This window comes from Talpa europaea (assembly GCF_964194135.1).
Source record: "Talpa europaea genome assembly, chromosome: 14".
NCBI classification, from domain to species: domain Eukaryota; kingdom Metazoa; phylum Chordata; class Mammalia; order Eulipotyphla; family Talpidae; genus Talpa; species Talpa europaea.
This window is the reverse complement of record NC_140082.1, coordinates 14186481-14201437: the sequence shown is the minus strand read 5'-3', so window position 1 is coordinate 14201437 and position 14957 is coordinate 14186481. Positions and strand designations below refer to the sequence as shown.

The window sequence follows — 14957 nt, the reverse complement described above, 5'->3', positions numbered from 1 at the left end:
ACAGTGATTATCCTTTAAATGATTTGCAAATGTCCTCACTTTTGTAATCATTCTTCACATATTCTTTTTTTTTTTTTTAAAGATTTATTTATTTATTTATACATGCACTGGGTACAGTCAGAAGGGCAGGAGGGTGAGAGAATTCACCAGAGCCAGAGCGGGGAGCAGAGCAGGCAGAAGGACTGAAGTACACTGCTGAGGGGAGCAGCGGGGCGGCAGGAGAGTTCTGCGTGCCATGTGGGACCCTCCTCCGGTGGCCGGGGGGGAGCAGCCGGGGATCGAACCAGCGCCGCAGAGGCCGCGGGCAGCTTCGCAACCCAGCGCTCAACCGCTGTGCCACCAGGGAGGCCCTCTTCACATATTCTTGCATCCTTTTTTTTTTTTAAAGATTATTTATTTATGCAAGCACTGGGTATAGTCAGAAGCGCCGGAGGGTGAGAGAATTCACCAGAGCCAGAGTGAGGAACAGAACAGGCAGACTGACAAAATACACTGCTGAGAGGAGCAGCAGGTGCAGCAGGAGAGGTCTGTCACACCATGTGGGTCCCTCTCCAGGGGCCGGGGATCGAACCAGCACTGCAGAGGCTGCTGGCAGCTTCGCAGCCCAGCACTCAACCATTGTGCCACCAGGGGATGCCCTGCATCCTTATTTTTGCATAGCTTCACAATGTTTCCAGCAGGGGCCACTTGAAGGCTGGAGGAAGTTAGATATTCTAAGGAGGGATGAGTACAGAGAAGCTTTGAGCTTTTGTCACAACCCAGAGTAATACATCTCCCCCCCCACCCCATTTTGAAAATCTCTTTGGTGCATCTAGATGTAAAGCAAAAGATGCGGCGGGCCTGGAAGTCTTGGTTGATATACGTGGTTTTTCGTAGGACCAAACGTCAGATGCAGACCACTGCCCTGGGGTTTAGGCAGCGGAGTATTATATGGTGAGTGTGCTCAATGGTTCTACACATCATCATTTTACCTCAGCTTTGCTTGATACTGCTGGAAAGCAGCAAAATAATTCACCTTAAAACAATGTTTCAAACATAAATACTTAGTTACAACTTGTTCAACTATAAGATCTGGTTTTCACATTGTCATAATTAATGAACATACTTACTGTGTACTAAACCCTATGTTAAATTTGTGTGTGTGGTAATTTAATGTAAGTGTCTTATGTAGTCCTTACCACAAATTATGAAATAAGTACTGTTGTAGAGATTAAGAAAGACAGTAAGTCTCAGAAAATTTGAGCAGCTTGCCTAAGCTCATGTAAGTTGTAAAGGTAAAATCAAAGCTCAAGTGCCCATCTTTCTCATACCAAAGCCCGCACTATGAACTGCTGCCTGCACTGCATCTCATCAGCATTGTCCACACTTTGGAGGGTCATGAAAGCCAGAGTTTCCATATAATGGGGCTCGTTCCACTGTACATTGTGCATTGTGTCTGACAGTCCGCTAGTGGTTTTTTTTTAAGTTTTTTTTTTAAAATTTTAATTTTTTTTAAAGATTTATTTATTTATGCACACAAGAACTGGGGAACAGGCCAGAGGTGCGGGAGGATGAGAAGATTCACCAGAGACAGAGTGGGGAACAGAACAGGCAGATTGACTGAAATACACTGCTGGAGGGAGCAGCGAGCGAGTCAGGAGAGATCTGCTGCGCCATGTGGGTAGGTCCCTGGCCAGGTGATCGAACTCGTGCTGCAGTGGCTGCGGATAGCATCATAGGTTGCGTCTTAACCCCTTGCGCCACCAGGGAGGCCCTGGGGGTAGCTCTTATCAGAAATGCAGTATCTGTGAAACACAGTGGAATGAAGTATGCTTGTCATATCTGTGTTTAGTACAGTATGCAGAACATCAGTAGACATGAAGTTGTTTAAAATAAAAACTTTCTTGGGTTATTTAAAATTTATTCAGCAAATATTTTTAAATGCTTAATAAGTATGCAGTTTTAGAGTCTATGGGAAATATTTATTCAGTGTATAGTTATTTTAAAAAATTTTTTTGCATGTTTTTATTTATTTGTTTGTTTGTTTTGTTTATACATGCACTGGGTACAGTCAGAAGCGCGGGAGGGTGAGAGAATTCACCAGAGCCAGAGCGGGGAGCAGAGCAGGCAGAAGGACCGAAGTACACTGCTGAGGGGAGCAGCGGGCGGCAGGAGAGGTCTGCGCGCCATGTGGGACCCTCCCCCGGTGGCCGGGGAGCAGCCAGGGATCGAACCGGCGCTGCAGAGGCCGCGGGCAGCTTCGCAACCCAGCGCTCAACCGCTGCGCCACCAGGGAGGCCCAGTGTATAGTTGCTGGTACTATTTGGGGAACTCATAATTCCTTAAGTGCTTAAAAGGATAAGTAATAATGCTAGATATTTTGAAATAAATGATGCCATTAGTACGATCAAGGTTAGGAGGAAAGAGAGATTATAAATACAGTGACCAGGCAATGTGAATGTTTCCATAAAGTGGAGGCTGCAAACTCTCCTTTGCTCATTACTGTTTTCCTTCAGAAAATTAGAAAATAAGAGAAAGAAACAAAGCCTGGAATAAAAACATGGACAGGAGGGGGCCTCCCTGGTGGTGCAAGGAGTTAAGACACAGCACTATGAAGCTATCCACAGCCACTGCAGCACAAGTTTGATCCCTGGCCAGGGAGCAACACACATGGTGCAGCAGACCTCTCCTGTCTTGCCCATTGCTCCCCTCAGCAATGTATTTCAGTCAATCCGCCAGTTCTGTTCCCTACTCTGTCTCTGGTGACTCCTCTCACCCCCGATACCTCTGGCCTGTACCCCAGTTCTAGTATGCAGAAATAAATCTTAAAAAAAAAAAAAGAAAACATGGACAGCAAAGTAAGAAGGAAAGGGAACCTTCAAATTCTAAACCTAATAGTTACTGTTTTTGCACAGTTTTGTGAAATCTCCTGATTTTTCAGTGTTGGCAATAATTTGTAAGAAAACAAACAGCGACTACAGACAGAAGCATGTCTGTAGTGTCTAAGACTGGGTCTGGCCTTAGGAGCCACCAGTTTCCAACCTTTAACTGGCAGCTGTAGGACTCTTTCTCAGTTGGTTTCTTTGGCAGTGACTCCAGCAGATACCAATCTAGAGTTGATATCATGAGGGAGAGGGATGAGAACTGAATGCCGGAGGCCCAGCCCTCACTGCCCTTTTCTTTTCTGGGTGGCTTTTATCTGACTAGTTTCATCTTCAATTTGTTCTTTAACAGGGTGTGTTGGACAGCGTGGAAGCGGGGATTGGAACAGGTCTGCATGGGCCATGCTCTCCATGCCTTGGCTGTGAAGCACAGGGCCCTGAGCCTCCAGCTGCAGGTCAGTCCAGCAGCCCCAATTTTGATTTCCTCTGTACATGTTGTCTAGCCCCACACCCACAAAAGGTGGGATCAGATTCCCAAGCAGAAGACTAGTCATCATGCTGCTGCCTCTTGTTGGGCCCTTCCTGTAGCTCAGGAACCTAAATGGGGTGGAGGACAGACCCTGCCTAAAAGGCTAGGCTCTTCAACAGACAGAGACTGCTTTTAGGAATATGCTAGATGTGACAACCAGTGGCTTTTAGAGAACTTCTGCTAATGTGGAACTGGAAAGGGACTTAGGAATTAGTTTATTTTTTTTTAAAGATTTATTTATTTATTTATTTATTTATTTATTTATTTATTTATTTATTTATTTATTTATACAAGCACTGGGTACAGTCAGAAGCACGGGAGGTTGAGAGAATTCACCAGAGCAGGGAACAGAACAGGCAGACTGACAAAATACACTGCTGAGGGGAGCAACGGGCGCGGCAGGAGAGGTCTGTCGCGCCATGTGGGACCCTAACCAGTGGCTGGGAATCAAACCAGTGCTGCAGAGGCTGCGGGCAGCTTCGCAGCCGAGCACTCAACCGCTGCGCCACCAGGGGAGGCCCAGGAATTAGTTTCACATGCCTAAAGGAATAGTATATATTCTTACCTCCTCATTACTATTTACCTACAGCATATTGGGAAATAAAAAGAGCAGAAAAGAAACGGACTGAAAAGAAAACCTGACTTTTTTTTCATATAGCTTTGCTTGTCTTAGAGGTTTTTTTTGGGGAAGCCACTAGTTTTTGGTGAGTTTTAAGACCTAATAACCTCTGTACCAAAACTGTGCTATGGTAAAACTTTCTGATGTCCTTTGATAGACTCTCTGAATTTCTGTCACATTTTTGTTTTTGCTGTGTACTTGTAGGACTGTGTTCGTGAATAAAATGTTCAGTTATAGTGAATAAAACAGGGAAGAGAGAAAAAGAAGAGCCTGTTAAAAAGTATAGGAGTAATATCTTTCTTTGTAATCTAACAACATTTCGCATTGGCCACATAAGTATAAGCAATATGTGCAGATGACATGCAAACTGCATATTTAATCATATACATCAGGGGTCAACAAACTGGCCCCCAGGTCAAATTAGGCCTACTACCTCTTGTTACACGTATTCATTCAGGTATTGTCTAAGTCTGCTTTCTGGTTGCTAGGGCGGGGTTGAGGAGTTGCAGTAGAAACTACATGGCCTGCAAAGCCTAAAATATTCATCTGACCCTTTAAGGAAAAAATTTACTGACCTTTAAACTCAGAAGGTCTTCTCAGACAAAAGCAAGGAATTGAGACATACAGTTCTTGCCAGTAATAATAACCGTAATGAGAATAACAGTGGCGGCGGCAACAATAGCATTTACTGTGGTCTTCCTTGTGCAAGGTGCTGGATGAGGGGCTTGGCATAAATTATCTGAATTAATTTTCATAGTTCTTTTTTTTTAATTCCATATTTTTGCAGAAAATAGGGTGTGTCAGAGCCAGAATTTAAACCCATTCTGAAAACTGCAGAACTGTTCTTTTTTTCAAGATTTATTTAATTATGCATGCAAGAACGAGGGTCCAGGCCAGAGGTACGGGGTGGGGCGGGGTTGAGATGATTCACCAGAGACAGAGTGGGGAACAGAACAGGCGGATTGACTGAAATACACTGCTGAGGGGAGCAGCGGGTGAGTCAGGAGAGGTCTGCTGCACCATGTGGGTTGCTCCCTGACCGGGGATTGAACTCGTGCTGCAGTGGCTACAGTTAGCTTCATAGGTTGTGTCTTAACCCCTGCGCCACCAGGGAGGCCCTGAAGAGCCGTTCTTTTAATCAGCATCCTACATTGTCCTGAGTTAGACCTAACTCAGTGGAGAGATAGAAAAAATGCCATAAACACAGAAACATGATACTGATTTTCTCTCGCCCTTGGGCTTACAACTGTGAATGTTCTTGCTGCACACAGCCAGTTTGAAGCAGTCTAGCGATGCTGCTGTTGTGTGCAACACTTTCAGAATTGCCCTTTTACTGTTGTCTTCAAAGCTTGCAGCTTGCAATAGCAGATTTAATTAAGCACTTTTAAGGGTAGCAATTTTTCAGTTTGACATTGAATTTCACTTATAAAATTAGTCAAAAGTCATGAATAAAATCCAATGAAAAATATGAGTAACCAAGATAATAATGATATGGGCCAAAGCTAAGATATGGACTCTTAGACCTGAATTTTGGGTGCAAATTATCAGTAATAATGCCATGTGTCTGATAAGTACCATGTGGTTTACTGAGAACTTACAGGTAATCCCCACAACATCTCTGAACTGGGCAGGATTCCATCATGAGACATGTGAAATTCTTAAAAATAAAATTTATGCACCTCAAACAGAGAAACATTAAATACTAAGCATTTATAAAAACATCAACAGGTAGCCAAGTACCCACCACCTTCATTTAAAAGGTGTTAGCATTTTCCATACTTGGCCCAGAATTTATATATAATGGACCCTTTCTCCCTTCTCACTTTCCCCTCTGAGATAACCCTATCCTGGGACTGAAATCATTATTCTCTTGTATTCTTTTTTACTTATAAAACAAATCTGTGTGCATATAGATTCATAATAAATATTTAGGCTTTGTGTAGTTAAGAAATACATGAGACCTCCCTGGTGGTGCAAGGGGTTAAGCACCACATTGTGAAGTAATCCGCAGCCTCTGCAGCACGAGTTTGATCCCCGGCAGGCCAGGAAGCAACCCACATGGTGCAGCAGACCTCTCCTGACTCACCCGCTGCTCCCCTCAGCAGTGTATTTCAGTCAGCCTGCCTGTTCTGTTCCCCACTCTGTCTCTGGTGAATCCTCTCACCCCCTCCATCACTGGCCTGTACCCCAGTTCTTGTGTGCATAAATAAATAAAATTTTTATAAAAAATGGATGGATGGTTGGCAGCTTGCTCTTTTTAATGCAACAGATTTTTTTTTAGAGATATATTTTATTTATTTATGCATACAAGAGCCAGAGGGTAGGCCAGAGGTGCTGGGGAGGGGGTGAGAGGATTCACTAGAGACAGCGGATTCACCAGAGACAGAGGATAGGCAGATCTACTGAAACACACTGCTGAGAGGAGCAGTGGGTCTGCTGTGCCATATGGTTTATCTCGCCATTTGGGTTAGCAGGGGTTGAACTCATACTGCAGTGACTGTGGTGTATAGCTTCATAGTGCTGACACTTAACCCCTTGTGCCACCAGGGAGGCGCCTGTTGCTTTAATTTATATTTCCCTTACTCCCAATAGACCCAGCATCTTTTCATGAATTTTGCCTCTTGAGTTTCTGTTTTTGAGCTGGTTTACATCACTCACCCCTTTTTCCCTCCCTGTGGTGTTGCTTGTTTTTATCTTACTGATTTCTACACATTGTTTTAAATTCCACTTACTAATCTATTGACTTATGTTAATTGCAGGTATTTCCAGTTTGCTGCTTGTCTTTTTGAGTTTCTTTTTAATAATGCTTGTTTTTCATACTTCAATATGACCTAATTTATTGTTTTTTCTTATGGTTTGGTCTTTAATACATCTTGGATTCAATTTTATAAATTGTGTAAAATGGATCTTAGTTTGTCACTTTTTTAAAAAAGATTATTTATGCATACAAGAGCTGGGGTACAGGCCAGAGGTGTGGGGGGGAGGGGGGTAAGTGAGAGGATTCACCAGATAAAGAGTGAGGAACAGACTAGGCAGACTGACTGAAATACACTGCTGAGGGGAGCAGCTGGCAAGCCAGGAGAGGTCTGCTGCGCCATCTGGTTAGCTTCCTGGCTGGGATCGAACTTGTGCTGCGGTGGCTGTGGATAGCTTCTTAAGTTGCGTCTTAACCCCTTGCGCCACCAGGAAGGCCCCTTAGTTTGTCACTTTTCCATATGGATAATTAATTGCCCAGCACTATTTACTAATTAGTTTATTCTTTGTCTTTTTCACACTGATTATCAATCCTACCTCCATTACAAAACAAGGTCCCCTTTACTCATGTGTCTGTTTTAGGCTCTCTGTTCCAATGGTGTATTTGTCTATTTCTGAGCCAGTACCACATTGTTTTAATTATGATTTTATGATGCAGATAAGAAAGAGTATAGGTTCTCTAGGCAGAATGCCTAGGTAGAAATTCTGCCTCTCTCTCCTAGTGTTGTTGTGCCTTTGAATTAGCTATTTAACCTGCCCATACCTTAAATTTCTTACCTGTAAGTAGATAATAGTACCTGCATAATAGGATTGTTGAAGACTAAGTGTGATGAAACAGGGAACATGCCTAGAGCAGCACTGAAGTATGGGGATGATCAGCAAGTGCTTGCTGTGTAGTTTAGGCCTACTCTTACTATATAGCTTTTGAGTCTGCATATAGAAAAGGATCGCCTGTATTTTTGCTCTTTTTATTTCTTAAGATTTATTTATTTTATTTTAAAGATTTATTTACTTATACAAGAACCAGAGTACAGGCCAGATGCGCGGGAGGGTGAGAGGATTCACCAGAGACAGAGTGGGGAACAGAACAGGCAGACTGACGAAATACACTGCTGAGGGGAGTAGCGGGTGAGACAGGAGAAGTTTGCTGCGCCATGTGGGTTTCTCCCCCGCCGGCTGGGATCGAACCTGTGCTGCAGAGGCTGCAGACAGCTTCACAGCGCTGTGCTCAACCCACTGTGCCACCAGGGAGGCACTATTTTTGCTCTTTTTAAAAGTCGTTTTAGGAAGTCTTTTTTCACTTACTATTTCTAGAAATAATTTGTCATGCTCCATAACAACGCCTACTAGGATTCCTATTATAATGCAATGACTACATTAGATTGAAGGAAACTATCATGTATGTAAAGTTGAATCATGCCATCCATGAACTTGATATATCTAGAGATGATGATTGTGAGAGGGAAAGTAGAAAGAATTGGGTAGTGAGGTAAGAAGGAGGCATATTTTAGGGCATTACAGACTGTGCCCTATAAAGGCTTTGGCTCTTATTCCAGGGGGAGGTGGGAAGCTACTGGTTTTGAGTGGAGGAGTGATAAGATCACACCTACTTCTTAACAGGATCCCTCTGGTTCATTGTGTGCTGCCTTTGGGTAAGAAGGGAAGAGAGATGAGTGTGTGGGAGAGGGGGAGGAAGGGAACAATGTGGGAACAAAGTACTTCTGTGAACTACCACTGTTACATTGTTGTAACTTTGGAACCACCTAAATATTTTATGTAATTAGAAAACAAAAGTAAATTATAAATCAGAGACATATTGCAGGACAGGAGGAGGAGGGAGAGGGATCAGAGAGGGAGGGAGGGATGAGCACAGGGGACTGAGGTGATGGTTTGCACGGGTGCATTGGTGAAGGAAAAACTATGGGGACTACACCTGAGGGGGTGGGGGAAGCAAATATTGTTTAAAAATGAAAAATGATGTAAAAAATTAAAAAATAAAATTTTTTTTAAAAATCCAACTGTACAGTTTAAAATGGTGAATTTTATGGTATGTGAATTATGTTTTTAAAATCTGTCAAGTTTATATACAAAAACTTCTAAAAATAAAAATTTTAAAATAAAAAAAATTTAAAAAATAAATAAAATATAAAGCAGATATAACTTTTCTGCCAAAAATTAAAAAAAAGTAAATCAAAAAAAAAGGAGAAAAGGCAATCCCTACAATTTTATTTATTTTTTATTTTATATATTTTTTACATTATGTTTCATTTTTGCACAATGTATGCATTTTCGTCATGGTTAGAGTGCCCATACAATTCCCACCCCCTCTTGTTTTCATCCTACTCCTTCCCCCTGTATTTTGTCTCTGGTTTATAGTTGCTTGTTGATTTAGATTTTTACTTTATTATAATTAGTCTTTTTCCTGGTCCCTTAGTTAGGTTTTCTAAATTCCTGCTATGAGTGAGACCATCCGGTATTTTTCTTTTTCTTTCTGGCTTATTTTGCTGAGCATGATTCCTTCCAGCTCCATCCATGTTGCTGCAAATGGCATAAGTTTATCTTTTTTGATTGCTGAGTAATATTCCATTGTGTATTTGTACCACATCTTCTTGATCCAGTCATCTATTTTTGGGCATTTAGGTTGTTTCCATAGCTTAGCTATTGTAAATAGTGCTGCTATAAACATAGGGGTGCAGGTGTCCTTTTGAATTAATTTTTCTGTGTCCTTTGGGTAAATACCCAGGAGTGGGATTGCTGGATCATATGGCAGCTTTAACAGGTTGAGGAATCTCCACATAGCTTTCCATAGAGGTTGGACCAGTTTGCACTCCCACCAGCAGTGCAGGAGAGTTCCTATTTCTCCACATCCTCACCTACATTCGTTGTTGCTAGTTTTTTTAATATGTGCCATTCTTGGGCCTCCCCTGGTGGCACAGGTGGTTGAGCACAGTGCTGTGAAGCTCTCTGCAGCCTCTGCAGCACCAGTTCGATCCCGGCCAGCCGGTGAGGGTCCCACATGGCGTGGCAGACCTCTCCTGTCTCGCCCGCTGCTCCCCTCAGCAGTGTATTTCCATCAGTCTGCCTGTTCTGTTCCCCACTCTGTCTCTGGTGAATCCTCTCACCCTCCTGCACATCTGGCCTGTACCCTGGTTCTTGTATAAATAAATAAATAAATAAATAAATAAATAAATAAATAAATAAATCTTTTTAAAAAATGTGCCATTCTCACTGGTGTAAGATGGTACCTCATTGTAGTTTTGACTTGCGCATCCCTGATTACAAGTGATGTTGAACATTTTTTCATATGCCTGTTGTCCATTTGCATTTCCTCTTTGGAGAAGTTTCTTTTTAGCTCTTCTGTCCATTTTTTGACTGGATTATTTACTTTGTTTTTGTTGAGTCTCATCAATTCCTTGTAGATTTTTGTGATCAGTCCTTTATCATTAGTGTTGTATGCAAAAATTTTCTCCCAATTGGCAGGGTGTCTCTTTGTTTTGGTTACTGTCTCTTTTGCTGTACAGAAGCTCTTTAATTTGATGTAGTCCTAGCTGTTTATCTTTGCCTTCGCTATCACTGCTTTGGGTGATATGTCTTTAAAGATGTTCTTAAGGTGTATGTTGTGTAGTGTTTCACCTATATTTCCTTCTATATATTTTATGGTTAGAGGTCTTATGTCTGGTTCTTTAATCCATTTTGAGTTGGTTTTTGTGCATGGTGTGAGGTAGTAGTGAAGCTTCATTCTTTTGCATGTAGCAACCCAGTTTTCCCAACACCATTTATTGAACAAACTTTCTTTGCTCCATTGCATATTCTTACTTTGTCAAAGATTAGTTGACTGTAAATCTGTGGGTTTATTTCTGAATTTTCTATTTGGCTCCATTGGTCCATATGTCTGTTTTGTTCCAATGCCATGCAGTTTTGCCATGCAGTTATTATGGCTTTGTAGTATAGTTTGAAGTCTGGGAGTGTAATACCTCCACTCCCTTTTTTTTTTTTTTTTTTTTTTTTTCAGGAGAGCTTTGACTATTCTGGGTTTTTGGTGGCTCCATATGAATTTCATCAATATTTGTTCTATTTCTTTGAAGAATGTCATTGAAATTTTTATTGGAATAGCATTGAATCTGTAAATTGCTTTTGATAGGGTGACCATTTTGATAATGTTCTTCCAATCCATACGCTGGGGATGTCTTTCCATTTCTTTGTGTCATCTTTTATTTCTTTTAATGGTGTTTTATTTTATAGTTTCTTTGTATAGGTCCTTTACTTCTTTTGTTAGGTTTATTCCCAAGTATTTGATTTTTTTTTTGTTTCAATAATAAAAGGGATGGTTTTCTTGATTATTCTTCAGATTTGTTGTTTGTGTATAGGAGGGCTACTGATTTTTGTATGTTGATTTTGTATCCTTCCACCTTTACTAAACTGATTGTTTAATTTGATTAGTTTTTCTGTGGAGTTTTTGGGGTTCTCTATATATATTATATCATCTGCAAATAGTGATAGTTTAACTTCTTCCTTCCCTGTTTAATCTCTACAATTTTAAAACACTCTGAAACAAATATATCGAGTACTTAGCAATGACTATACAGACAATAATTCAATTAACTTTATTTTTTTTAAAGATTTATTTATTTATGTATACAAGAGCTGGGGTACAGGCCAGAAATGTGGGGGGAGAGGGGATCCACTGGAGACAGAGCAGGTGAACAGAACAGGCAGGCACACTGAAATACACTGCTGAGGGGAGCAGTGGGTGAGACAGAGGGATCTGCCTCGCCATGTGGGTTGCTTCCTGGCTGGCCAGGGATTGAACTTGTGATGCAGAGGCTGTGGATTGCCCCATAGTGCGGTGCTTAACCCCTTGGGCCACCAGGGAGGCCCAATTCAATTAACTTTAAAAGACAACATTTTGACTGTTTGTCCCTTAGGATGTAACCTAAGGACACAAAGAACTGATAAGAAATCTAAAACTGTACTCAGTAGTCTTATTGTCAATAGTAGGTTTGGAATTGTTGAAGCTCTTACAGCTACATTGTAAGAAAAAGCAAATAACTATGTGTCATTAGGAATCACAAATTTCAGTGTAAAGGAAAAGATTGCAAGTACAGAATGAAGTAAATAAAAGCCCTGTAAATCTAAATTTGGAAATGTATATTTCATTATAGATTTTTCTTAACCTTAAAAATGTCTTTCTAACTCTTATTTGCTGAAAAGTCTTAGAAAGCAGTGCCAATAAGATAATACTGGGGAAGTTAACTGTGGTGTCTACTGTTTCCCACTGAAAGGAACTGAGACTTTTTGGAGAAATCACTGATTTCAGGTCTAGAATGGGAACTAATACATCATCAACCTAAGCTATAGTGTACTGGAAAGTGAAGAAATTAAGAAAGGGTTGTATCAGAAGAACTTGAGAACCAATGACTGATAAGCTTAAAATAGAATAGTTTGAACATCAAAAAATAAAATGACTGAAGTGGATTGAAAGCATATCAAATACATAAAATTTCATAGATTCATAATGACAAAGAAAAGGAACTCGTTGGTCATGTTATCAGGTAGAGCATTCAGTGCTTTAAAAGTGAAAGCAGGGCCTCCCCGGTGGTGCAGGGGTTGAGCGCTGGGTTGCGAAGCTGCCCGCAGCCTCTGCAGCGCAGGTTTGATCCTCCGGCTGCTCCCCGGCCACGGGAGGAGGGTCCCACATGGCGCGCAGACCTCTCCTGCCGCCCGCTGCTCCCCTCAGCAGTGTACTTCGGTCCTTCTGCCTGCTCTGCTCCCCGCTCTGGCTCTGGTGAATTCTCTCACCCTCCCGCGCTTCTGACTGTACCCAGTGCTTGTATAAATAAATAAAAATAAATCTCTTTAAAAAAAATTTAAAGAATAAATAAATAAAAGTGAAAGCAGGGGCCTCCCCGGTGGCACAGCGGGTTGAGCGCCATGCTCTGAAGCTGTCTGCAGCCTCTGAAGTGCAGGTTCAATTCCCGGCCAGCCAGGGAGAAACCCACATGGCACGGCAGACCTCCCCTGCCTCACCCTCTGCTCCCCTCAGCAGTGTCCTTGGTCCATCTGCCTGTTCTACCCTCCACTCTGTCTCTGGTGAATTCTCTCACCCTCCCACGCCTCTGACTGACTGTACCTTAGTTCTCGTATAAATAAATAGATCTTTAAATAAATAAATAAAAGTAAAAGTAAAAATCAAGCAATTATCCTGCCTTTCCTGTATAAACCACATCTCTCTAAAACCAGAGGGTTAATGAATAGGCTTATTTATAGAATTGTAGTTAATAAATGCAGAAAGACTGCTAGAATCTGAAAAGCAGTCAGTAGGTAAGAAGATGATGGGGAAATACACAGGAGGGATTGGTCTGACAGCCTATGAAGCCACAGAACAATCTTAGCTTTGCTAGACTGTGGCAGCCAGCCTTGATGTGCCTCATGGGCACTGCTAGGGGTGTGTTCTTGCCTAAAAATTTGAACATGACTCCGCCAAGCCTAACATGGATCTGTCAGTTCACAAGAAGTACACGGATCAGAGGACTGAATTAAAGACTCCTTGAGGAGACAGTCACTCAATGTTTGAACAGATTGGTGCTATGAAAGGGGGAGAGATGGGAGGGAGATTATCATATGAAAAGGAGAGATTTTAATGCTGTAACAACCAAAAAAGGATCACTGTGGCTGCTGAGTTAAGAACAGACCATGGAAAATCAAAAGAGGGTGAATAGTGAAGAAGCTATTAGAAAATTCCAGGTGAGACATTTGGATAAGATAAATAGTAAGGTGGATATATTTTGAAGGTATTGTCAACAGGATTTTCAAGTGGATAGATAAGAAGTGAAATTTCAGAAAAAAAATTCAAGAAAACTCCCAGGTTTTTGGTCTTATGTGACTGGAACAGTGGAACTACCATTTACTAAAGTGGGGAAGATGGAGGGGGAAAGTTTTGTGGGGGAAGACAGGATCTCCATTCTGAGCTCCACATCTTCTTCCTGATAGACATTTTGTGACATCTCCATGAAGAAATGTGAAGGGGCAGTTTGATATAGGTATAGAGTCCAGGCCAGAAGTACAGATTTACAGGGCTCAAAATGCAGATGCTATTAAAGCCAGGAGACTGGGTGAAATCACAGAGGACTGAGTGTAGCTAGAGAGGAAGTTCCCGGACTGAGCCTTGCCAGGTGAAGAGGTTGGTTTCAGCCACTTGAACAAGGGAAGACCTGAGGTATCCTGGAAGCAGGGGAAGAAAGGAGTCATTGGCTATGTCAGATGCTTCTGGCAGGGTGAGGATTGAGATTTGACCTTTGAGTTGGGCAATGTGGATACTATTGATGTTCTTGATAACAGTAGTTTCAGTAAACCTGATGGGGAGAGGGTTCAAGGAAACTTGTCTGGGAGAAGAGAAATTATTAAAAAATAGCCCTTTTGAAGAGTTTAGAAATCAAAGGAAAGAATCAAGTGTTAGCTGGGTGGCCAAATGTGGTCTTAAGAGGTATGTTGTTTGATTGGTTTTGAAATCACTGATTTATTCCTTTCAGGAAATATTTTTGTGACCCCTCCCCCCAACTTTTTATTTTTGACAAAACCCAATCACAGAAAAAACAGTGGATACTGTATACTCTTCACTAGTTTAACCCCTTATTAACATCTTGTCACATTGGCCTTCTCTGTGTCTGTAACTATATCCCTTTACACTTTAAAATTAGATATGAAGTTTACCCTAACCACTTCAACTTAGGTCTCCTGAAAATAAGAATGTTCTCCTATGTAACACAATATCATATCCGAGAAATCTAATGTTTCCCCCACCGCCATCCTGCCTTTGCTCTCTTGTCATTTCCCTATTTTTCAGGCTTGGTCACAGTGGCAGGAGCAGCTCTTGCATGTCTGGCGGGAGAGACGGAAGATGGTTTGTGCAGCGAGACATCATCAGCACTGGCAAAAGTGGAGATTCCTGAAGGCTTGGCTTCAATACCTACAGGTCCGCAGAGTGAAGAGACAGCAGCATGGTGAGCAGGAGTCCTGGGCTCTAGAGACAGAGGGCCTAGCACAATTTCTACACTCTTACTGCCAGTGGTGCTAATTTTTTCAGGAGAGAGATAATACTATGCCAGAAATTTTGTAAAAGGGACATTAAGGAGGGTACTACCTCATCCTTGATTCATTTATAGTTATTTCCTTCTGACTTACAAGAACTAGGGAT

At 41.7% G+C, this 14957-nt stretch overlaps 1 protein-coding gene across 1 annotated transcript in view; it reads left to right on the top strand.

Annotated features, from left to right (window-relative positions):
• Nucleotides 1-14957, top strand: part of SFI1 (SFI1 centrin binding protein) — a gene marked incomplete at its 5' end in the record, with an annotated part of 62681 nt that overhangs the window by 20438 nt on the left and 27286 nt on the right. The window contains 3 exons of the mRNA XM_084253212.1: nt 816-933; nt 3214-3316; nt 14607-14763. Of these exons, the coding sequence (XP_084109338.1) occupies nt 816-933; nt 3214-3316; nt 14607-14763 (378 nt within the window). The remainder of the gene's footprint in view (nt 1-815; nt 934-3213; nt 3317-14606; nt 14764-14957) is intronic.